We start from the raw sequence: 27,129 nt of genomic DNA, 5'->3' as shown, positions 1-27,129 counted from the left end.
GCTGAAGTGGGAAAGACTCAAATTTCAAAGGGCCTTGAATTTTGGAATTTGTCCTAACAGTAACGAAAACCCATAGAAATATTTTCAGCAGGTGAAAGACATGGTAATATTTGCTCTTCAAAAATATCACTTTTGAGGCCCTAGGAAGACAAGCAAGGGTGAATTTTAGAATCTAGTAATGACTCTATTCTAAAAATGCAGATGAGAAATGACTGATGTTGGCTTGAATTAGGGTGATGTTAGAGAGGATTGAAGGAAGGAGTATTAAAATTCAAACCACATTCAAGAAGTAAAACCAGTAGGACTCAGTTATTGTTAGATATGGAGATTGAAAGAGAAGGTGAAGTCAAGGATACCGCTTCGATTCTGACTTGAGCAACTGGAAACAAGAGAAAAGGAGGAGATTTGGGGGAAAATGGACAGACAGCTTGAGGAGCTCAAGAGATATCTTTAGAGATATATCACACCATTGCACAGATTTTGAGGCATGGGGGTACATAATTTTGAAACTTTGAAAATGAGTGTGGTTGTTTTCAACATATAGTCATGGAAGCACATAAAAACATGCAAAACAGGACATAGATTGGACCAATGAGAGGGCATTAAGAAAGTCTAATGTTTTAATTTTAAAATAGGGGCCTGCACGTTTCAAATTTGATCTTACTATTTTAGCATTAAACTTAGATTTTCACATCAAAAGCATCAGACTTATATAGATCTGCTGCAGGGCATTGACCAAAGAGCATTCATAAAATTATTTATCTTACCTTTAACACACACATACATACACTCACACACATCTTGTTAATCTCTTCCTTTTTTTTTTTAAAGATTGGCCCTGAGCTAACAGCTGTTGCCAACCTTTTTTTTTTTTCTTCTTCTTCTTCTCCCCAAAGCCCTCCAGTACATAGTTGTATAGCCTAGTTGTAGATCCTTCTAGTTATGCTGTGTGGGACACCACTTCAGGATGGCTTGATGAGCAGTGCTAGGTCTCTGCTCAGGGTCCGAACTGGCAAAACCCTGGGCCACTGAATTGGAGTGCATGAACTTAACCACTTGGCCACAGGGCCAGCCTCTAATCTCTTCTTAATAGTCTTGAATTAATAACATTTCATATCCAAATAGAACTCATCACATTGCAGCTTAGAATTTCAGAGTTTCTATTTAAATATCATCTTAAAAATACACAGCATAATATTGAAAACAATTCTTTCAAAATAAAAATGATTCTTTAGAAAAGGAACTTAAGAAACTCTCTTGATTAACCTGAGGGGAAAGTATAAAGAGAGATAATTTTTACATTTATAAATATCCATAGTCATCTATTTTATCTACACATAGATAGCCAAGAAATTAGTTGATTCTAAGAGAGTGTAAATGAATAATTTCAAGAAGACAGTTTTGGTATTTTGGAAGATAGAACCCTGAAGTAACACAACGAATAGAGGACACCTAGTGGTCTTTAGCAGAATCAATATTTGCTTGCAGAAAATATTAGGCAACTCACACACACACACACACACACACACACACACAGGTGTAATAATGTTAGTGTTAGTAGGTGTGCTAATATTTGAAAGATGACATCACGAATCATATTTATAAATATTATAGGCATACATCAATTTAAATATTTTGGATAATTTCCACATATCTCATTTCATATGAACTTCACAACTGTTCTATTAACTTTGTAGGCATAAATAAGTCACTTTAAGTGCTTCTCCCTAGATTAAACAGAAACTAAAAGGCAAAGGCACAATTTGAATAAACATCCACATATACTAATTTCTAGTATAGGATCCATTTCATACCACCATGTTTCAGGTGGTGTAAAATACAAATCTCAAATATAATTGTATCAATAATATCAATATTATTAGATTAAGATTTTATATTAATATTATAATAATATAATAATATCAAATACTGATATTTAAATTCTAAAACATTATCAAAAAGACTTTGTATAAGGCCTTATTGTATTTTATTATTTGCTACAAACATTTCAAGGGCAAGAGTACTTGGCCAAGATAAACTTCCCTTTAGATATCTAAAAACGTATCCTGCTCGACACTAGCTGTATATAAAAAACGTAAATGAGTGTTAAATCTCTCTCCTAACTGGTATTATTAGCTCTGTCTTCAGTGGTCTCCAATCCTCTTCATTCTGTAGCATTCTCAAATGTAAAGCCCCTGCCTGAAATGCCTCAATGACACCTTACTGAGTAAGTCTACCATTAGCACAGATTCCTGTCTACACTTCGAAACTCGCTCCCTTGGCAAGGTAAGAGCTGGAGAGGCAGAACAACCGTGCTAGGCTGCTTCTACTTCATGTCTTATTAGAGTTTATTCCTCTGCTCCATTTTGTTCAGTTTGGTAATCCAGACGCCTGCTATGAAACTCAGTTCAAGTATATCTGAAGCTCTCTTCTTGTGTAAAAAAAAGCTGCGTAGTTCACTCCCTCCTTTATGCCACTACTTACCATACCATCTGTGATTATTTTCTCACATATCTGTTTTTCCTACAAAGCTGGGATCTGCTTTGTATTCTCATGTGCAGCATCTGCACACAGAAGCTACTCAGAAAATGCTTGGGAGTGAAGACTGAATATTCCCTTGCAATTATTTAATGGATTTAGAATATGGAGGATTGCTTTGTATTTTGTGGATAGTCATACTCTGATAACCTGTTGTGTTTGGAACTCTCTCCTAGTGTACAAGGAGATTCAATGGCAAAAGTTGACCCTGACTCTTCACTATAGACATTTATGACCAGCAAAAGAAAAGGAAAATGCATATGAGTAAGCATTAGCAATCAAGCTGTCAGTATGAACAAATGCAGGCAGAGCCAAGAGAATTGCTGAAAGTCAAGGTACCGACCATTACAGCACAGTCCATCAATGTCCAATACTTTCTGGAGATGGCTTTAAGGCTCATTTTTAAAGGAGTGATAGAAAAAGAAAGGCTTTCCAAGTCTGAGGTGTGGCACATGCAAAATTACAAAAGCAGAAAGAATCATTCTCTGCAACAAACTTTGTAAAACTAAAAAACAAACAGAAAAGAGTTGTTGGGTGCAAATCTGAAGTGACAATGGTGAGACGGGGGGATGGTTTGCTGGAGAGCCTTGAAGGCACAGCAAAGAAACACAGATTGGATGTGATAGGAAAGGGAGCCTCTCTGAGTTCTAGTAGAGGGCAGCTTTGGGAAAACACTGGTGTTTGCTGATGGCAAGTCTTAGAATTCCATGCGTTTTCTAAAAAATGAAAGTAGTTGCAATATGTATTGTACAATTATAGATAGGTAATTTATAGCAGGAGTTAGTTTTTAATCTAAAACAATTAGAATGCTAAAATTAACCAAAGACAGAAGCTGCAGTCTGCATTAGCTCCCTGTAGAATAAATTTCCTTATTAATGCTCTGTTATTAAACAGAATTTGTATATAAATCTGTCTCCAAGCCAACACAAAAAATTGAATATCAATTGCTAGAAGAGCATTGCAATGTTCCAGACACGTTATTCATCTGAAATTGCTATAGACATATATGAAGATCAGAACCACAAGGCCTCTTTCTTGCCTCAAAACAGATTTAATTAATTGTGATAGATCTAAAACCTACACAAAGAAGGTTGAAGGAATAGTAAATAAGGGATAAAAAATAAAATATTATAGGTATGTATTCCAAAGCCATACTTACTATACAAGCATCATGCATTTCCTACATTTTTTTACATTGTCCATGAAGAATTTACACTTTATATGACACTAAATCCTACAAATAGATAACCATTACAGGGCAGTTTTTCTCTTTTCAATCACTATTTCCTAAATCTCTAATAATTTCAAGGGTCATCCCCTTTTGATTAAATGACTAGGATCAGCAGCTGTAGCATTCAAAGTTCCTAGAACTTTTCACCCTTACAAACTGAATAATCTCCCATTTACTAAACTCTTAATCCATCCTTTATCTCTTCAGTGGCTTGTGATTGTCACAAATTGTTAATAACATTCCATTTAATTTCCGGGGATTTCCTCACCATATGTCTCTTTTAGGAGGATCACAGAGAACTGGTTCCCGCTGTGACAGGTTACAAAACAGCACTGTGGCTTAGATCATTGTCTTTACTTGAAATACAACAATAACAACAACAATGCTGAATTAAGGGAATGAGTTTTTAAAACCAAAATACAAGAGTGCAAAAGCTTCACCTCAGTTTTCTGGAGATTACAGGAAAAGGAATTTTCTGGCCTGATTTATTTAAATTGCCCCAGATTTTCACCTCACCTGGCAATATATATAAAGTTTGAGTATTGGGTCAGAGAGCTCTATTTTTGCATCCTAAAGCCATTGATCTTATAATTACTTCGTGAAGACAACTTCCCCCCTGATTTCTTAACTTTATGCATTTCATAAATTAGTCGGCCAAGTCAGCTCTTTTCTTCTGTATTAGCCAGTACATTCAACTTTAGTAATGATAGTAACATAAGGGCTAAATTTTAAAGTTTCTCTATTTCATTCACAATATTTCTCTAATTTATCTGGCTTTGGCACTTCTTGTTGTTTTTTCAGTTGAACTAATTCAAACCAGAAAAAAAAAAAATGTATCATTGAAGATGGAAGCAGTTTCTTATAGAAGGCAGCCACTTTCCTTGGGCATGATTCATTTAGAACAGTGGCAGCTTCCAGACTTCACACATTACTTCCCCAAATTTGCTGAATTTAGCATTAGCCAGCTTGGTACTAAAACACTCAGAACTCAAAGACATGTGGGGGAACTCACATCTTCCTCTGCAGTCTTATTCCAAATGCTCACAGACCAATGTCTTCTGACTAATTTGTTGTATTTCTACCTGTAAGTACATCCTGGTGGCATTTATAAAAACCAGGTAGAGATTTGCCAGTTTGGAACCATTCAAGTTTCTTTGTGAATTTTGTTTGAATCATGTAGATGATGAAATAACGAATTCGTATTAAATTCTTGATTAATTATTACTGTTTCTTCCCTATTAAATAGTATTACTAACAGACATTAAATATCCATAATATAGGTGCTTTTATATGGGGATATCATATAATCAAGAAAACATTCTTCACTTAAATGAGCTTATGGTTCATTTATTATCAAGGTCATTTATTTATAAGAAAGATCTTGCCAACTCACAACTCTGGCCTGAATGTGTTTGGTTACCAAATGTCTGTAAGTGCATATTAAATTGCACTTTACAATAATGATAGCAGTGAGCTGATGCTCCTGTATTATATCATGGCATCTTTAAAACACCATCATGTTACAGAGATCTAGGTGCCTGTGACTGCTGCCAGGAACCAAAGGACATCAGTGTTAGCAGTGTCCTCTTCCATGACCACATGGCCTGCCGTCATATCTGATAGGATGCCATCTGTTCATCCTGCTGCCATTCTCTAGGGTAATTTGGTTAGAACTACAAGACTCTGAAAACAGTCACACTGCCCACTGTATTTTTAATTGATTGGCTATTTATATCAATGACTTTTCTTCTCACAGGCTATTTATTCAAATATTTTTTGTGACCATGTTTTAAGACCATATTCAGTACTTAAGTTGCATCAACCACAATCTTAGTTAAGAAGTTTCCTACAACTTTTTATTCAAAATATAAATTGGTGGAATATTAATGTATTTATCATTAAAAGAATATTTGTTATAGTGAGAGGCTATATAGTTTTGTGATTAAGAACATTGGCTCTGAAGTCATACTATTAGCTAGCTCCAACTATTAGTTAGCTCCAACTATTACTAACTCTGTGAATCTGGACAAGTTACCAGAGTTATTAGGAAGACTCAATGAACTAATCCATCTAAGAAGTCAAATATATTACTTGACATATAATAAGCCCTCAATAAATATTAGCTATTAATATCAATAATTATCTTGGTTTGATATTGATCTCAAATTGGTATAACAAAGTCTGAGAACCAAACATATATTACATTTTAGACGGAATGCGCTGTATAGAGACACATTACAAGATGAATCCAATTTCTCAAATGTGCTTCATTTGATTTTAAATATAATCCATATTCATATTTTAAGAACGATCCATTTTTATGCCTCTTCAGCAGTGTCTTATGCAGTGTTTTATTATTGCATGTCATTTCCTGAAATCCTGCGAACCAAAATGTCACTGACGAGCACACACAAAACACTGCTGCAGTCTCACAAAAAGCAGAGCTAATGTTCACAGAAGTTTCATTTTATGACTTGTTTAAACCTAAATTCCAAAACATAATTCATCCTAAAAATGCTAAAAAGCATTTCTGTAGGGAGTAAAGTAACAATTAATCCATAGCCAGTATATTGTTTTCTATAGTGCAAGTTTAGCCACTCGAGAGGCCTTTTTGACCCTCATTTTTATGCAGAGAATAAAATTTATATTATAATTAATTTTTTTAAAGGTAGACTTAAAAGAAAAGAAAGTCAAAAAGGTTATTATGTAGACTCCGGAACTAGGGACAAAAACTCCTTTGCCTTGGTGATGGTACATTTAACTCAGATCCCTGGAAACTTCAGTTGCCTGAGCCCTTTCAGGTCCCACCAACTGCCTAAGAACAACACTTGCCCTATTCAGCAAAATCTTGGCCAGATTTACTGTATTTATTCACTGTACTATTTGCATTTTCTATGTAATAACGTCCCTCCTAGGTATGCTGTTTTTCAGTATTATGAAACGAATTATTAGGGAGAAGCTATAACAATTAATTATAAGCAAAGGATAACAATAAGAAAAATTATTATGGTAAAATCAGTCTTTACAAACACAACTTGAAAATATTCAAAGAAACAAAGTTTTCTTCAAAGACAAATTCTCTGAAATTTCAATATTAGAGGAAACATATACCATGTTATCTCATAGAGCTAATGATACAAACTAGCAATCAGACCCTATGCATCTGTGTCAAAGATGGTACTTGATGTATCCATATCAGATAAAAACAACATCCCGTGGTGGAGGAGGGGTTGTGTTGGTGAAGATAAAAATTTGTTGATTAAAGTGATTTGTTTTTTTTTAAAAAAAAAGACTGACGGCATAAAGCAACTGTTTTACAGTCACTAATTTTTTCAGTGGTTCAAATCCAGTATTTGACCATATCTTTTGAAGATACAAATATATCACTTATGTACCAAGAAGAACAATAAATGAAATTTTTTCCTTGAGTTTCATAAAATTCATTATGCATACACAGTTCATTTTAAAACAGTTGTTATAGTTAACAATCTCAAGACATATTGGCTTTAAAAAAGTAAAAGATATTTCTTACCTCTTCCCACTGATGTATGTATCTAATTAACCTTGAAAGTCGTAACAAACGCAAGAGACTGAGAATTTTTGTAAACCTCACAATGCGAAGTGCCCTGGCTGTCTTGTAAACTTCTGAATCCATTCCTTTTTCTACAATGAGAAAGATATAATCCACTGGGATTGATGAGATGAAGTCAACCACAAACCAGCTTTTTAAATAATTCATCTTGATCACTTTAGGGTCCAGGATGATTTCAGAACTGTCTTCATTGACAGTTCCAGTCCTAAAATTCATGATCAGGTCCAAAAGGAAAACTGTATCTGATGCCACATTGAAAATAATCCATGGCGTTGTTGTTTGTTCTGTAAAGAATGTGATTCCAACTGGTATGATGACCAGATTTCCGACCATCATTATAAGCATTATTAAATCCCAATAAAACCTACAACAAATAAAAAAATCATATTTTAAGATATAGACAATACCCAGACCATTCTTACCCCCACCCTTGTAAAAAAATTATTACTAACTCGCAGTTAAATAAATGAATAAAAGAACAAAGTGCTGGTTTTGTAAATAAGGGAACTCCTTCAATGGCTATAAATTTAAATCTAAGTAAAACTAATATACTCCTAAAGCAAGGTATTGTGATTATAGAATTCTGAAAATTATCTGATATAAAGTGTTAGAGAAATAAATTCAAGAACTCCCATGACTCCATTTATCTGGTAAAGAAGCAAAAACAACCTCCGCTACAGTTAACATATAATATAGATGGAAATAAGACAGAGATATAAGACCAGAAGATGAATCTTAAAAAAACACTTTTAGGAAGACTCTTTGAAGTACTTTATATGACAAATTACTAATCATAGATTAGACTAAACAGCAATAAATAGGATACACTAAAAATATTGGTACTGCAAATTTATCTCTAGAAGATTAGGTTCACCATGGATTCTAGAAAAGTCCATGGCTTCACGGTACTCCAAATATTTATGTTTTATTCTTCTTTAGTTTGAAATGAGAAAACTAATTTTGTCCTGAGACTGAAAATAATTGAACAGACTCTACTCTAGATTTGAAACCAAATTCTACCTAAAATTTGCACTTTTTTCTCTGCTTCACAGAACAACTAGTTTAAGTATATTGCCACTATTTTTCCAAACAGTTCTTTCTTTAAAATTTCTAAGTTCATTTTCAACATGTCTGTGGTTACTAACTACCTTTTAAAATATTCTTATCTCACCTTATTCTAAAACTGGAAGAAAACCAGGAACTTTATTCCAGGTTAATATAGGGTAACTAAATTTATCAAAGATGATTATATTATTTTCATTTGGAGTCTTTCAAAGTCTATTGACACTGCAGTTAACAGACTAGATAATAGACTATTACCTTGTTAAGGTATAAGGACTATGTAATACTTGTTACAGTATATACTTATAAAAATGAAGAAACAAACCAACTAAGACAAATCTATAATCATGAAACAGTCTCTGGAAACATGACTTACTTCATCCTCATCATAGGTGTCCTCTTTTGGCAGTTTTGTAGCATAAATGATATAACATTTTATGACAGAAATTTCTGTTAACTGAGATATTTTTATTTTACATTAAGTCTCCTACTTAGACTATTTGGGCAAGACTTCGGTAAGGTATACATTTGCATACCTTTCAAAGTTACTATCATCCCTAAATATGAATGACTCCTGGGATAAAAGTAGTTTTACAAGAATGAACTACAATAAGCACTCTCTCCCATTGTCTCCACCCACCCCCAGCATTATGTAAAAGATACATGTTAGTCATTTTGAAGATTTCATCAATCTTTCCATCAAAACTTATCTATACATTTATGGACAAGTATACAAATACCCATGTCAATCATACATCATGCACTGGCAATTTCAATGAAATATTTTCTTCCTCCTGCCTTTCTTAATGGAAATGGAAAAAGTGCCATTTAATACACTAAGGACAGAGGAGAGATGTAGAGGAGAGGCAATATTGTAATAGCTATTTCACAAAGAAGTGACATCATTGAACTCTAAAATGAAATTGTGTGTGCCCTGGGGATTTTCACTTTTCTGGACACTCTTATCAGTGTCTCCTCTGGGCTCCTCTCTCTGCACTCCCCTTGAAGGCCGCTGTTCCCCTGAGTGTCACACACAGATCTTTTATCTTCTGTCCTACACATACTCTCTGGGTAATACACACTCATCCAAGTCTTTACTGATTAATTCGTAACTGATGACTTTACTGCTTTATCTGCAGTCCATTCCTGTCTTCTTAAGCTTCCTAATCCTCATCAGCAGCAGCCTACTAACCTATCGCCTTGCATATCTCACACTCATGCCAAACAGCATGCCCAAGCTCAAATATATCATCTCACCTCCCACATATATTCCTCATATGTTCCCTATGTCAGGGAATGGAACAACTCTATACATGATTTGCGAGCCATCCTAGATAACTCCTGGCCATAAATCTACTCAATGTCATATTCTGTCAATCAACAAGACTGTTTGGGTCTAATACCTCAATATAAGCTGCGTTCATCCATTTGCCCTTTATGATTACTACTGCAGCTATCTTCAACCAGAAATTTTTACCATCTGTTTAATTTGGAGAAAAGTTACTTAAATTCTGTAATCCTAAACCATCTCATCTGTAAAGTGAAGATTATTATAGAACCAAATGTGTAGGATTTTACAGATTAAATGAAATAAGATATGCAAATCACAGATCCTAGTATATAACAAACTGTGGCACACAATGCCTACTTAGTACTCATTTACCTTTCCTTACTTATCAAAAGAAATCCAGTTTTGTGAGGAGTACCCAGAGCCCATTGAAAAATACTCACTTTTACAGACATTCTTGTATTTCTGTCATTAAGATAGAAGGTACTTTTTAAAGGAAAAATCATATTCTATCCCTGTTAGTCAATAGAGAAGACAAAGATAACATGCTGCCTATTCTTCATTATGGAAATAATGTTTATCACAGCATAACTTTTTATTAGTGGTGCTTAATACAGTCTGAAGCCATTAGATATCTCAATATCAATATGAAGCTACATTAAACCTTATAATTTCCTTTTAAAGAACCATTGACTCTATTTTATAGACATAAACACAGATCTTCTTATAGACTTTGCATAATATAACACTTTATCTGGTCAACATGAATTCATTCCTTAGCTAGCTATGGAAAATACAGTTATCACCCACTCTAAAAGTGTGATGTACCTTCAATTGTTTAAGCAATGCACATGTCCCTGAAAACTGACCTCATGAGACTCTCTTGCCTACCTACCCACAAGTTTCTCTTCTTGAATCTTCGCTCTGAAAATTTCTCTTGCATACTCAGGCTCTCCCTTTTCCTTAACTCTCAATTTCTATGTCTGATATATTTTATTACAGCATTGCCTTTCCTCTCCATTCCCTTTTTCCATTCCCATCATTATCTCTCTAGTTTGGACAGAGCTATCTCTTGCTTACAATATCTCAAGAGTCTCCTGGCAGTGGTATCTGATCAATTCTACACACCATTCCCAGAGTAACCTATCTAAAATGTAACTTGCCAGGTAAAAAACCACCCATGACTCTCTCAATTAGGTAAAAATAGCTGGTTTTCAAAGATCTCCATCATATAGCCTCCTCCTTCCTCCTCAGCCTCTTTAACACTTTATGGCAAGCACTTCACATCTTCAGCAAGAGAGTGCTTGTTCTTACCTTACCATGCACACCTAGGTAGATGTACAGGAGATACAGTTACTTCCATCCTACCTATCCTTTCTCCTATTAGCCTTCTACCTATCCTTCAAGTTCAACATCTGGCAATGTTTCTTTGGTTTTTTTTTTTAAGAACCCCCAGAGCAACATATATTTTCAGTATACTTCTTATTTTATTTTTGCTTTTGTTACTAATTATTTGTTGTTTCCTCCATCATTATTAGATTTAAATGCTAAGATATATTAGTTGAATTTTTTTTTTTAATTTTATTTTCTTTCCTTTTTCTACCCAAAGCCCCCCGGTACATAGTTGTATATTCTTCGTTGTGGGTCCTTCTAGTTGTGGCATATGGGACGCCGCCTCAGCGTGGTTTGATGAGCAGTGCCATGTCTGTGCCCAGGATTCGAACCAACGAAACACTGGGACGCCTGCAGCGGAGCGCGCGAATTTAACCACTCGGCTACGGGGCCAGCCCCTATTAGTTGAATTTTTAATGGAAATATACACTTCAGTGGGGATATTTAAAGAAATCCTTTTTAATAAGACAAAGAGCCATTAATGCAGTAAATAATTTCTTAATTTATCTTTTATATAACTCTGGATTTCTACTCATTGAGAGTTTTTACAACATAGAATGCATTAAAATAAATCAAATAGGAAATGAAGAGATTAGGAATATATTCTTAAGTTAGACAGCCTGCAAACAATACGTTTTTGGATCTGACACCTGGTTTGGGTTGTTATCAAATTCATCTCCTTCTATTCATCCTGCTCTAGCGAGACAATATGTGTAAAAGATCTCGGTTGGATTTGGGAGGCAGAATCGGGTTCCAATACTAGTTCTACCTGCTTTACAGTTTGGGGCAAGTCTTAACTGCCGTGAAATTCACTTTTCTTCTACTACCCTCAGAGTTTCTCTGCAGAAGGACTGCATGCAATGGTGTCTGAAAAATGTAGAGTACATAACATGTTATATAGAAAGTTTTTCTCTAAAAAACCAGCAAAGCAGAGAGGGCACTCACTGGAAAACCAATAGTCTTGACAATTACAGTAGAGGAATAACCTAGGTAATCCTTTTTAATTTACACCGAAAGTGGATAAAATAGACAAAATAGTATTTCAATTATAATTAATACATCACTAAGAACTATAATTTTAATTACTAATAAAATGATTTTTATAGACAAATTTTTTTAAGAATCCATTTTCCCTATATAAGTTTTTAGAAGGGAAAACGTGGCATTTTAAAGATTAGTCCATGATATTAAACTGTGAAGAATTCAAAATTCAGTCATGCTTCTTTCTTTCTATGCACTTGCATCCCTCTAAGGCTTGTGGTAAATACAGACAAACCCCCTTCTCTAACAAGAATTCCCCACTGTCCTCCAGGTTCCCCTGCCCCATATGACATCTGTTCTAGTTGAAATAATCTGATGTCAGAAATTTCTAACTTAAAACCTTAAAGAAATTTAAACAGTTGCCATTTTCACTACTGGAGGTGCTTACCTTTAAATTTTTCTCTCTAAATATTGAATGAACCGTTCTCTTCTCCCCTCTCTCTGATGAAATAAATATTTGTCATTAAATAGAATGGAGGAAAGGACTCTTGAAACGGTATCAGATTAAACTCCTGAAATGGTACCAGATTTATATGTGGTTACTATTTTACCTAGGGTTGAAGTCAATTATGTAACGAACCTATCCTATCACTCACATTTGACTCACTCCTAAAAATTATATTTTTACATCGCAACCATCAATTAAGCATACGTTTGTAAGCCAACTTATTTATCAATGTAAATAAACAAATGTTCAGCTGGATTTACATTTTATAAAACACATAGTCCTTACAATTATGCTTCAAATTTTATTTCAAACTGATTCAATTTTCAAAAGTCCAATTAATAGCCCAATTATTGGACACATATCTCCTGAAAAATAACATGAAGTGCCTTCTCTTAAATGCTGCATCCTCCTTCTAGGACTATCAGTGGCAATTCACCCCACCAAGTCTCAGCAGCCAATACCCGAACTCTGATCTGATGGATTCTCAGACATCCTTCCTCACCTTATAGATCTGACCACTTACACACAGAACACTCACACTGGGGTTGACGTTTTGTAGGACATATGCCTTTCCCAAGCTTTGCAAAGTTTTCTTGGTCAGGTCTGTTATTTGGTCGAATGCCTTGCGGTCTCACAAGCACAAATTCATTGTCTATGGGGAGTCGGGTGTGAAGATAGTGGAAAGCACAGACAATTTAAATATAGGCAACTTAAAGCAAAAATACACTAGGTTTCTTAATACAGTAAGACCTTGCTAAGATCCCAGTTGCAGGAAAGTTTAGCCTAACTTATGACTAAAGCTAAGTTAAATCATATTTGCAGACATTTAGATGCTTTCCAGTAAACATAGCAATTTACCCAATGAGAACATGAGATGGATGGAGGTACACTGTGATTTAGCTAATCTTATTTATTAAAACGAGCTAATGGGACAGAAACTTAATCCCTACAAAAGTATTAAGATCTGCACAAATCCAGACAAAAATAAACATGTTTTTCTACTTTCCCCGTTGTCTGCAACTGCACTTTTTCATTGCATGTTAATCTTCTAACTGCCAATATTAATGGCCTCATATTGGTCCATATACTCTTGTTTGTAGCATTTCACAACTTTGTTCACTACTCCTACTCAAAGCTTTCCCAAATCTTTGGTCTCCATAATTCTGCATTTTTGTAGTCCCTCACTCATATTTGTCTATTAATAGAAATTTATTCCTCAACCTTTCCTTGATTCCGCTTCTTCCGCCATCAAAGTGAGCATTCTACATGACTATCTCACCCAACTTTTCATCCCTCTATTCGCTCTCTCCTTTGGTCTCATCAATCCCCGAGACTTAAATAATATGTCAATATAAATGGTTTTCAAATCTATTAGTAGCCTTAATCTCCAAGATGGAGTTGTACATTTCTAACTACATCCTGCATAGTAGTGCCCTCTGAATATTCCAATGGAACAGCTTCTTAACAGGTTGAAATCCAAACCAATTAACCTTATGGCCTCAAAATAATTCTCCTGATATTATTATTTCCATTTATTATAGCTTAGGTTCTTTTTTTTTCTTTCAGTCAGCCACAAGGCATAATACTTAGACATTATCTCTGACTCCTCTGTTGGCCCAGCCCTGGCATTTGATCATTTGCTCAGCCTTACATTCCTTCCAATACAATAGTTTTCACATTCAGCTTTTCATTTTTTCCATTGCCATCATCCTCTATGAAATTCTTATTATATCATCATTCAGCTTACTAATTTTCCTGTTTCTATCTGCCCAGTAAAATGCTTCCTATTTATATCCACCAGACTTTCCTATTGTTTGCAAAATGAAATGTAACCATTGAAAATCCTCCACAGTGTGTCCCAATTCTATATCTTAAAGCTTATCTTTTTGTACATACATGGTCCTCAGCTAAATTAAAAAAGAGAGTTTTTCAGACTCCTTGTCTTTGCCATTTCCCAACAAATATCTGGGATTTCTTTCTCCTAAAAGCAAACTCAGTCTCCATATTTTCTGATATTACTTCAATGGTCAACTTAAATGCCAGTTCCTTTACAGTATCCTCTTTTATCCCATCCCCAGCCCAGTTGGAGTTTATCTCCTCCCTGCCCCAAACTCCCGTCTCAATTGCTCTATGCAATTTCCAGCATTTGAGGGCACCTGATAGTGAATGGTGAATAACTTACCATAAAACAGTATCAATAATAATTTGATAAAGACCACTGAATAAACAATGTCCGAAAATACTGCTTTTGTGCTTATTCCTAGCCAAACTATATGCCAATCTTCTTTATACTTAAATTGCCTAGCAAATAGCATACATCCTGCCAATTTCGCAATGATCGAATTCCAAATTAATCACATTTGTTAATGAAGGTTTATTACAACATTATAAGATTTTCATAAAAATATATATGATCATTTGTTCTTTTGGATGGCTTGGAAATTAAATAGGTACAAGCCTTTTCCATTTCCCCTTGAAAGACAGAATTATGATGCATAGTTTTAAACTCTTCAAACTTTCTTGCTTTAAGCAACAGGAAGAAAGATGTCATTCAAGGGTACTTTCATTATGTCATTCAAATTTACTTCAAATGAAGCCCACAACCTTCATTCCCTTGAATCAAAACATCTGTTTACCCCTAATTGTCACACATGGGATATACTGCTATAAGTCTACAGCTTTAATCAACAGGTACAGAACGGAGGAGAACTCCATGAGGATTAAGTGGGTCTATGCTGAAGTATTCTGTCTTCATGACGACATATAGATTCTTCATAAAAATAAAAATCCTTAATTTATAAAAGATGAGAAGAAAATGTATAAAATAGCTCCTAGTGTTTAAATTTAGAGTTCTTTAAAAAGCCCAAACTAAAACTACTCCTTAGCATTTTAGTATTTTTATTTGATTTACCGTTAAGTGAGTCTTAAAAATTTTATTCTCTACTTGCGACTCTCAGCACTTGATTCCTTTAAAGAAAACAAAAATGTTGTGAGTGGTCATGTCAAGCAAAATGTGTTCTGGCACCATTCACTCTAGAGTAAAATTTGATAGTTAGCATGCATTTATTTACTGTTTCCAAGGATGGACTAAAAGAAATTTGACATTAGGTGATCTTAGTGATAGATAGTTCCACGACACAGACATTGAAGACATCTTTATTTTGAAGCTCAATGAAATGACAATCAGTTGCTAAGGGCTTTTTATTTGCCGATATACTTTCATCCAACCAATGAAATTTTGAAAAGAAGGAAGATGACTGAAGACTTCCCTGTCTAAAAACATAGCTGAGTTAAGGTTTATTCAAGTTTGGAGGTTTTAATTTCAGAATAATTCTTCCCTCATTGCTACCATCATCTTCCCACCACATTGCTTGTTTTCAAATCATCCAGTTTATCTTTCTTGTCACTGATAATATAGGTCACTTTGCCTGTGTTTCTTGTTACTCTGTAGATCTCAACGAACCCTTATCCTCTTTATTCATTCATAAGCTGCCAATGCCACACAGATCTTGTGCATTATTGCTCCAGTTTGAGGGTGTGACGGAAGGCATGGAATCAATGTCCAAGCACATTATTGTTTCCTTAAGTCTGCAAAATGTCTACATTTTATGGAAGTTTTGGAATGTGTTCATGATCTTGATTTCTGTATATAATAATTTACCTCACTGAACATTGAAAAGGAAGGCAGCATCAGGGCAATATAAGTAGCATTTGTTAGATAATAGGCACTTTGTAAACATTATCTCATTTGATACTCAAAACAATCAAAGCAGGCAGCATTATCTAAAGTTAACAAGAGAAAACTGAAACCCACCCAGCTAAGGACCTTTCTTAAATTCTTGTAGGCAAGAAATGAGGAAAATTGCTTTTGCACCCAGAACCAACTTCCATGCTTAGACTCCTTCCATCATATTCATTGCCCAAATAAACAGTTCAAGGATTTCAGTGTAGCATTTAAAAAAAAAACTTCCCCACACTTAGTAGGGCAACACAGCCACACTTTCACCAGTCCTTATCAGTCACACATATGAAATGAAATCAAATTGTTTTCACAAGGGAAGGTCCAAGCCCTGAATGGGAGTAGACAATGATGCTCCAGCTATGGCTCATTGGCTGGTCTTTGATTTCTGTGCCTTTCAATATAGAAGCCACTGAGAATTTACCTACATTCCCTGAGAACCAACACGATAGCTCATCTGTCCCTATGCCCACATAGTAGCACACGTTTTCTAAATAACGGAGCTACAGTTGGGATTGCCTCTTTCAAAAGGGATTTCTGAATTCTTCCTGCCTTAGCCTGCAAAGCTATCTCACTAGTGTATAAACCAAAGTCAATTCTGATGTCCTAAAGGTGAAAAGCACTTGGAAAGCAAGAGTCAAATTTAATATCAATTATTTTCTCTAAATAGTAACATTATAATAATTTCAACAAATATGTATTGGCTATCCTCTACATAGCAGGTATCGCTCTAAGCACTCTGAGAAATGCAAACATAAATTATAGACAAATTCTATCCTCAAGAATTTCAAACTTAATAGGAAAACGAAGATTTGTACTTCAATAGGACCAGGAGAGAATTTAAGGCATGTTCATAAATAGTACACTATAGGTACTGAGCGTGCCCAAAAGAGAGAAACAATTGGTCATCTGTTTAAAAAAAAAGTACTATTATTAAAGAAATTCAAAGACAGCATTTGCTGAGGAGTTCCTGAGGTTGTATTTTATTCATGGCACAAACATTAATTTATCAACAAATATGTATTGTTCTTGGGTTTGTCATTACGCATACAGAGAGAATTAGACATAGCCTCAGTTCTCTAGAAAATAAGGTCTAGGAAAGACAAACAATTCAATAATGTCTTCTAAAATATTATAAGTTCTTACATAAAGATAGACTTACATAGAGAGTAATCCTAGGGCACACAAAGGACAGTAACCAAGTCTTCCTTGGGGAAAGGACAGGAGAGTTGGGCAGGATTTCCCAGTCAGTAAGTTCATACTTTACCTACACAACTGCAAAAACTTGTTTTGGTATACACGACAATACCACAAACATTTACTGAACATTAAAACTGTGCTAGTTTCTAGGTTGCCACTAGGCACCCGCTAGTCTTGCCACTAGGAATACTAACAAAAATGGACACAAGGTAGAGAGATGAAGCCAGCCCTGGTGGTCTAGTGGTTAAGATTCGGTGCTCCCACCACCCAGGCCCAGGTTCGCTTCCCGGTTAGGGAACCACACCACCCGTCCATCGGTTGTCATACTGTGGCTACTGCGAGTTGCCGTGATGCTGAAAGCCATGCCACTGGTGTTTAAAACACCAGAAGCGTCACTCATGATAGACAGGTTTCAGGGGGAGCTTCCACACTAGATAGACTAGGAAGAAGGACCTAGTCACTGATTTCTGAAAACAATTGGCCAGGAAAACCCTGTGAACATGAGTGGAATATTGTCTGATATAGCGTGGGAAGGTGAGAGGATGGTGCAGAAAAACCAGGCAGGGTTCTGCTCTGCTGCACACAGGGTCGCTAGGAGTTGGAAAGGACTCCACAGCACTAAGAACAAGAGAGAGAAAAGGATTAAATGCCATGAAAAGTTAAAAGGCCCAGTGTTATATCTACACTTTCAGTTAATGTTTTAGCTGTTATGATATAAAACAAAGCCAAGGATACATCAAGTGTTTTCTCTTCATATATTTTAAAACCTTGTTTTCCCAACTAAAATCTGGGATCATAACCAACGACAGCCAAGAATGCGATCAAACAAAATCTCAATTATAAAAAGTTAAGTGCTTTTTATAGTTATAAATTTTTAGTACAATATTTTTTCTTCAAAATACTTTTGTAAAATAATCACTCTACTTATTTATCTTAACAGGCGATTTTTGAAGTTAGATTATTCATTTCCACAGATTTTAGGTTCTACATGGATAAACAGGAAAACTACTTCCATTTAGATTATGCTTTTTTCCCTAAAATAATGACACTTAAAGATATTATTTCATAGTTGAATTATATTAAGGTTTTCACCCACTGGTAGCTGCATATTATCTGAGGAGCAGAATGGGCGATGTGTCAGGAAGAAAATGCTTCTACCAGGAGCATATGTTCCCGGGTCTGTAACAAGTATCAAGGCTGTGTGGGCAGAGGAACATTTGCTGTGGAATACTTAAGAATTGAAGACCAAATTTCTTTAATTGTATGGGCAATTCACACAAACACTAGGGCGTATTTTAAGTGGAACTGCCAGTACCGAGAGAAATTTTCAGTTACCTATAAATGAATCAAACGAATACGCACTCCAATTCACTTCAGTCCCCACCAAGACCTCATACACAGTACGTATGTTTCTGCATAGCTGTAACTAGAATTATGCTTAGGCTCTCTTCTTTCATCCATCCCTTCCTTCTTCATTCAGTGGCACTTACTAAACCTTTTTTCAACAGAAAATATATCCACTATAGGGCGCCACTCAGCAGATAACTGAATGCCATTAATAGGTTGAAGTTACGTGTGCAGCCAGTGACTTGCAGGAAATTTTAAAACTAATGATAAATTTACCAAATTCTGCAAGAGGTTTTTGTGATTTGTACTTTTCAGTTCATTTTTTAAAGATATGGCTTCCACTTTCAGGTAAGTGACAGGTTGTGTGCTTGGCTTCTTCAATAGCTGAGAAAGCAAACAACAAAAACAGAGAACTTGTGAAGAAAAATCTCAGGCTTTTCTTGGTGCCAGAAAGAAATTGGAAAAAACAAAAACGTAATGACTCAAGAACTGATCTTAGATATGTGTCTAAGATAACAATTTTGAAATGATTATTTTGTTGTGTTTTGAGATTACTAACTCAAAAGTCATTATTTCAAAACCCATATGGTATTATATAACAACATAAAAGATTAAAAGAGAAATATCAACCCATAGAATATGTTTATGAGAATTAAATCATGCAAAAACAGGTGGCAATTTAAAACTGACGTAAATGTCTTAATCTGCATTCCTACCCAATCTCCCTGACCTTTTCTCTCACTAATCCTCAACCTGATCACGGAGCTTTGGACCGGCTAATCTAATTACTTCTCCTTCGCACCTTCTTTTCTTAATTTCTTCTGCACAACTTCTCCCTTCAAGTACATGGAATACACTTCACTCCTTTCCCTTCTTTTTCACCCTCTCCATCCTCAAGTGGACAAGCTACTCCTTCAGCACAATCCAAGGTCTCTAAACCACAGTCACTCCTCTTTTTCCTCAGGACCTGTACGGCACGTGAACCTTAGAACATATTAAGCCTAATGCGGAGGCCAGCAGTGTCATCTCCAAAATATTTCTCTGGGTGGGACTGAGGGAGTGGCAAACTGGCGATGTGGGAAAGGGATTTAGGAGGGTTTGATGTAAAACTATGTATTTAGCCAGCACACTGTTTTTGCTTAGAGTTTTAATTATTGGTCAATAAAAAAACAGCAACGTGTCCTAAAGATACTTATTCATGCTTCATACAAGATTACAAAAAAACACCTCGGTGAGCATGTCTCACAAGCCATCCCTTGGCATTTTTATGGAGGGCAATAACCCTGTCTTATTCTTCTATTGCATTTAAAGAAAACCTACCACATGCACCTAGTAAGCCCTAGAGAACCATTCATAGACTGAATAAAGAAATGACCTCCAGACTTGGCCAGGAGGGGCCCCAGTCATACAGTCCCTAAGTATCTTGGCTTTTCCTTCATACACAAAAAAATGCTTTGTATTTTTATATGTACATGGACATTTTCTAAATGTCTATTTCTCCAAAGACAGCAGATGTACCACGGTCAGAGACCATACCTATTTTTGCTTCCCATTATATCCCCATTGTCGAATGTGGTGCCTGAAACTAGAGTGAGCTCTCTAAATATGTATTAAATAAATGAATGCATGAATACTCAGGGCTTTAAGAAATAAAGGCACTGTATTATAATCTCAGTCTACAAGTATCTGTCACTTGAACATTATTTTATTCTGTTTTGGGCACCTCAATATTGTGAAAATGTGGACAAGCTGGAAGATGTCCAAAAAAGAACAGGGGGAGAAACATCATGACAAGTATAAGTAAGATGTACGAAAATGAGTAAAATATAAGTTGGATGATCAATTTGGATGGTCAACTTGGATGACAATTAATAGAACACAAACAAAATGCTTTGGAAATTGAGGTGAGGGAAACTACTTTAGTTAGTTGAGAGGACTGGAGGAAGCTGCAGAGGAGGGATATTTAGCTGCTACAGGGTCTTTGATAGACGAAGATGATGTCAGGGCTAGAGAAAGCATTTCAGATGGAAAAAAAATGAATCAGGAAAGGCCCAGAGGGAGTAGACACAGAGACTGTAGCTTAGCATTGACTCATTCCTAGCAAATAATAGGTGCTCCAAATATATTTGTTGTATTGATGAATGATTAAATGAATGAGTTGGCATGCAGGCCTTGGAAAATCACATGATTCAATTAGAATGTAGGTTGCATCAAGGAGAATAGAGTAGTTTTGGTTATTTATGATGCTCTTGTTCTCTGCCCACCCCCAAGAGTTATCTAAAATCACCAACTTCACTAAAAAACTTGAGCTCAAACTGCAGAAGCTTGACTTTAAAAAATTAATAGAATTATTAAAAATTGTAGATGAGACTATTTGACCTGAAAATATAATAATTTCTCACATGATACTATACATACTTCAACAGTATTTGTATCAGCCAAATCTTGAAATATGCATATTGACTATCTAAATTTTCTCAAACTTTTAATGTTGTTTTCACATTAAATGTGTATAAAGACTACACTCATCTTCATGTCCATGGCTTAGTTCTTCAACTAACAAGAGGGTCATGAGCAGTGATTCTAGTTTAAGAATCATATGCATAGAAGCAAAATGAGTAATGAAATGAGGGTGAATGACTGGATAATTTATCTTAACAGCTAGTTAATTTTCGTAGACCCAGCCAATAATTACTACCAAGCTTTGTGATAAATTCCTGAAAATTCAGTTGAAGGCAAAAAATGGAACACATCTGTCTAAAAGGGAGAGAGAAGAAGATGATGAAGCTAAATTTGATCAATGGGATTTGGACAGGCAAAATGAAATGGGCAAGAGGAGGAAAATATGCCAAAATGTGAAGAAGTGTGGAAGTATTCTGGAGAGGAGGTGGAAATAGAGAGGAATAAGTACAATGGAATTCCATTACAAAAGAATTTAAAAGTAGCCAAAAGAATTTGGAGTCAATATGGAATACAGTAGGAAGGTCTGGAAATTCTTGAATAACTGAGCAGCATAATGAAATACAACTTTTTTCTTATGGTAGATTAACGGTAGCATGAAGTGATGGGGATGATGAGGGTCTGACTTGGTTGGAGACAGTGGGAATAAAGGAGAAAGAGGAAAGAAGTTCTACTTTGTGACAATATCTTGTGCAGAAATGGAAGGAAGAGTGGAAAGGGAAGATGATTCTAAGATTTCCAACCTGACAATATAGAATAAAGATGTTAAAGGTGATGCCAGGTACAGAAATTAGTAATTGGAAATATCCGATTTTACAGTAAGATTTGATTCACTTTTGAGGAGGACATGCTCATTTTGAGGAGAACAGAAGAAATCTCAGGTGAAAATGTTCCGTTTCAGTTGGGAAAAAAAGAAGTCTAAAGAGGAGGAAGAGTGGGAGGACTGGGAGTCAGGAGTGGAGGTGCTCTGATTTAGGAACAATGTGAGTAGCGAATACAGGGGAAATAAAGGAATGGAGGTTAACAATAGAGAGCAGAGTTCAACGTTAGAGAAGCACATGTAAACTAGGTAACAGGTATAAGACGATGCTCAAGATTTGAGAAAAATGAAGACAGAGAATAAAGTTTTGGATTGATCATGCAAAGATCGATTTCCATTACAAAAGCAATGGTAACACAGTAGTACGAAGAACAGTTTACAAATTGCTTATTCTTTTACGTATTTAGATAAGTTTGTAGTGTTCCCCAACTCCCTGTGACTGAGGTGAGGGTAGGAATATATTTGTTTTCCACTTTTCAAGACTAGGATAAATATGATCATATTTGAAAGCTGATTGTATGGAAACTATTAATGAAAAATTAATATGAAGAGTAAAATTATGTGAAACATAATTGTAGATTGGAGGGTGAATGGGACATAGACTAAAGTGGAGAAATTTGCTCTGAATCATAGACGCAATAGCTTCAGTCCACACAGACTGAAGAAAAAGGAGGAGAGGCAAATTTAGGAATGCAGAGTCAAGAAAAAATTAAAAATCTGACTCTTCAAGTTATGCTCTATCAGAGATCTTTTTGCCCTCAAAAAAATTTAACTAAAACATTCTAAATCCAAACATGCCATATATTTTTGAATTAAATCACAGAAACTAGGAGAAAAGTGTAATTCCTAGTTCAGGCCCTGGGCTTCTTTAAAATATTGCTCCCAAAGGAGCTTATAAACATAGCAGTGGATTTTCCTTAAGGGGTGTAGGCATTAGTCTTCAAGACGGAGGCTGCTAACAGGAAATCATCTTCCGTTAGAATATAATTCCAGACCATGCATTTTAATAGGAATAATTTGTTAAATCGTCAGCCCCCTACACTACTGAAATCCAAGAAGCCTCCATTTTTATGGTGTAACTTGCAAACATAAATTTCTCTAAAGTTTGGTCTATATCAAATATAAGCTTTATTACCTCAAGATTTATCTACTAGGGAAATAGCCTCATTTTTTTTTCAGAAAATGATTAAATTCTCCTGTTAATGCATGTTTTCCAAAGAATGCACAACCAACACATAGGCTCACATAATTCTACAATGTAATAAACTACAATGTATTTATCCATAATGAGGAGAACACCTCCAAAATCAGTTTTCATTATAAACATGCTAAGTAAATAGCACATGACAAAGTGAATTCAAATAAATATTCCTAAGTGTCACTTACTTTACAATAGTAACTGATATACATGGAAAATACAAGGAACGTAACAAGCCAATAGGACATTTGAAGTCATAAATCAAATTATTTTTAATATACTACCAAGTGCTTTAATTCCTTGGAAAGTGGCAATACATACACTTTAAACATCAATTAAATGCATTCTCAATCAAGAACCCAAACCCATTCCTCAGTAATTTTTGAGAAAACAAATTTATTTTCCATACATCTTCCTTAATATCTCCCACTACCTTTTCCCACTGTTCTGTTATCACTCGTGTGGTACCCAGGTGCTTGAAATGCCTGTTCTCTCCTGTCTCCACCACTTAAATCCCACCTCTCATCAAGGTCCAGCTTAAATGCCACCTCCCTCCATAAACTCTTTGGAACTTCCCAGCTTGAAGTAATCACTCTGTACTATTAACCCTAATGGTTATTACCAAAAAACGTTTTAAATATGCATTGGATTATCAGACATTATGTATGATAATATATTAAAGTACCTTATATAGATGCTTCATCCCTCAACCCTCCTACCTCCATTAGACTAGAAGGTCCTTGAGAGCACGATTCATGTCTAACTCTTCTTTGAATGTATTTCAGCACCTAGTACATGGTTATATATAAATATAACTCAGTACTTACATGCTAATAAATTTTGACTAGTATGATGTTCTTTGATGATTACCACATAGAAGAAATTTATGAAGGTGGAATCAACTCCAGTTGTCATATAATTAATCAATTCAGTATATTCACCTTCAACAGTAAAACTTTGAAAGAAATGTTCCACTTCACATAAATATGAAGACTCTGTCTTTGTAAGACTGGCATGGTTTCTGTTGAGTTACCACTAACATAAATGAGTCAGAGATGGCAGAAAACCTGGTATTACTGCATTCAAGGATTTCCTTTTGCAAAGTCACTAAAGTTGACTTAGGAGACAATACATATTTTCTTCACTGGTTTAAAATGTATAATCCATACAAGAAAGATGTTTATGCCAAGTAAGTGTCAAAATACTTTGGTTAAAGCCTATATTTTAAAATGATTTTTCTCCTTAGTTTCAAAAATGTCATGGGGAAAAGGGAGAGGGAAAGAGATAGAGAGAGATTGTTGTGGAATATACGCTATTCAATGCTGCATCTATCTGTATAAATTCGTTTGACTATTGGAATGCACTTGACCAGTCATAAAACACCATAGAACAGTAGATTGCTAGGCTTGTGCCTCAAACTAAATGTGAGGCATTTATCACATCAAGCCACATATCTACTTTGCACAGACAAAGGCTACCTTAATTATTAGTGTATTTGTACAGAAAATGCCAGAAGTTATTTAATACTCATCTACAGAATTTTGGGGTTTTAAAAATGTTATTACTAACATTTTTATTATTTACATCATGATAAGGAATTTCAAAAGCTAGAAATGATAGTAAAATCTCCCTTAGGTCTCAGAAAGCCTGACTTGTTATAGTGTGTTTTCAGAAGCCATTTCTCTATATTAAGTGTATTGCCAGTATTCACAGCTGATCATTAGCATTCATTCGAAGAAATAAGTAAACATATTATCAACCCAGTTTGGAACAAAACAAGTGAATTCCATCCAGTAACTAAAAACTGGTTAGGGACTTAAGCCAAAATACCTGATTAGAGTATGCAGATTTATTTTGCCTGAAAGTACCTGCTTTTGGTCTCCTTGTTTGGAACAGAAGGTTGCCATACTAAACAACTCAGAAACGCAAATAGTGTCATGAAAAATAAAGAAAATGTCAGGCAGAACACTAGATTTTTGTTTAATTAGAGAGGCTTTTAGCTTCTGCTATGTTCTCTGAGTCTCTGGTTGCTAAAAGATAATTTTAATTGTTTTTTTTTTAAATAAACCTTTGTTTCAGAATAATTCTAAATCTACAGAAAATAACAAAGATAGTACAGAGTTCTCATTTACCCCATGCCCAGGTTCCCCTATTTTCACATCTTACATTAGTCATAAGTAATGAACCAATACTGATACATTATTGTTATCTAAATAATAATATTTATTCACGTCCTTATTTTTTTCCTAATGCCCTTTTTCTGTTCCAGGATCCTATTCGGGAAACCACATTACAGTTTAGTTGTTATGTCTAAGCACCTCTTGGTTGTGGCAATTACTCAGACTATTCTTGATTTTCATGACCTTGACATTTTGAGAGAGTACAGATCAGGTATTTTGTACCATATCCTCAAAATTTGGATTTATCTGATGTTTTTCTCATGATTTGACTGGGGTTATGGGTTTTGGGGCGAAAGACCACAGAGAGAAAGACCACATCATGACAAGAGCACACAACTAGCAACATGACTCACCACTGTTAACCTTGATCAGCTAGCTGTAGTGGTGTTGGTCAGCTTTCTCAATTGTAAAGTTACTCCTGTTTTCACTCTTTTTTTGAAAGAAGTCACTACTGACAGCCCACAATCAAGGAATGGGAAGTTACAGTGCACCTCCTTGAGTGCTGATTATCTATATAAATTATTTGGAATTCCCTGACATGAAAGATTTATCTCTTCTCCTCCATTTATTTATAGATAAAGTTATTTGTTTACATCAGTATGGACTCATGGATACTTATCTTATACTTTGGGCTGTAATTCAATACTACTTTATTTATTTAGTTGTTCAGTTTGTTTCATCTTTGGCCATTGAGAGCTCTTTAGATTATCTTTTCAAATTCTACCCAAGCATCCCTAGTCATTAGTGGCTTTTTCAAGTAGCACAAGTCTTTGCTTATATCAGCATCACAAGTAGGGGGTTAGAGGTGATAGAGAAATGTGTTTGTCCTCAAATAAAGTTTTCTATAGCTACAATCAACTGATAAGATATTCTAAAATAGACCCCTAAGCAACTGTCACAAACTTGACCTTATGCTCCCTACCACAAGAAAGGCACAGAATTATTCTCGTACTAACTTTTATTTCATTATTCACAATTTCAAATATGAACAAATATATTCCCACAAATTATCTCACATTATTTATTTTAAAATTTTCAGTGATTTTTCTTTTAATGTTTAAACATTGCCCCAAGGCAAAATGACGTTTTTCTCTTTGATGAAACAACAAACTAGGACATTTAAATAATAAATGAAAACTTTTTAAGCATTGTACTAAGCTTTCCATGACAGATAGTTATGCTTTAAATTTTAATATTAAAATACTAATTTTCATGACTTTTAGTTTATATATATATATATATATATAAATTTGCCTTAAATTAAGCTGCTTGTTATAAATTATGTAAATTAGCTCTTTGGGATAAATACTCAAAAATTGTTAAATATCTCCAGTTAGACTTTAATCATTTAAAACTATTCTAGGAGGAGAGCTTAGAGGTCTATATTTTTTAAATGCCACACAACTCCCTGAGGAAGCAATTATCAAAACTGCTTCATAAAAGAATAATGTATAAAAAGAGGGAAACATTCATTCTACAAAGAATATATCTCTTCCTTGAATGTCTTCTTCATACATAATCTACCATATTTGCTCATAATTTTATGTTAAGTTTACATTATGAACTCTAACAAAGTTCTGTCAGGATGAAATA

General features: G+C 35.0%; 1 protein-coding gene across 1 annotated transcript in view; it reads right to left on the bottom strand.

Moving 5' to 3' along the window:
• HCN1 (hyperpolarization activated cyclic nucleotide gated potassium channel 1) overlaps window positions 1-27,129 on the bottom strand; it is a 369,515-nt gene that overhangs the window by 319,063 nt on the left and 23,323 nt on the right. Inside the window, exon 2 of the mRNA XM_044779352.2 lies at window positions 7,302-7,725. Coding sequence (XP_044635287.1) covers window positions 7,302-7,725 — 424 coding nt within the window. The remainder of the gene's footprint in view (window positions 1-7,301; window positions 7,726-27,129) is intronic.

This window comes from Equus asinus, chromosome 10, assembly GCF_041296235.1.
Source record: "Equus asinus isolate D_3611 breed Donkey chromosome 10, EquAss-T2T_v2, whole genome shotgun sequence".
Classification (NCBI taxonomy): domain Eukaryota; kingdom Metazoa; phylum Chordata; class Mammalia; order Perissodactyla; family Equidae; genus Equus; species Equus asinus.
This window is presented reverse-complemented; position numbering and strand designations above follow the sequence as displayed.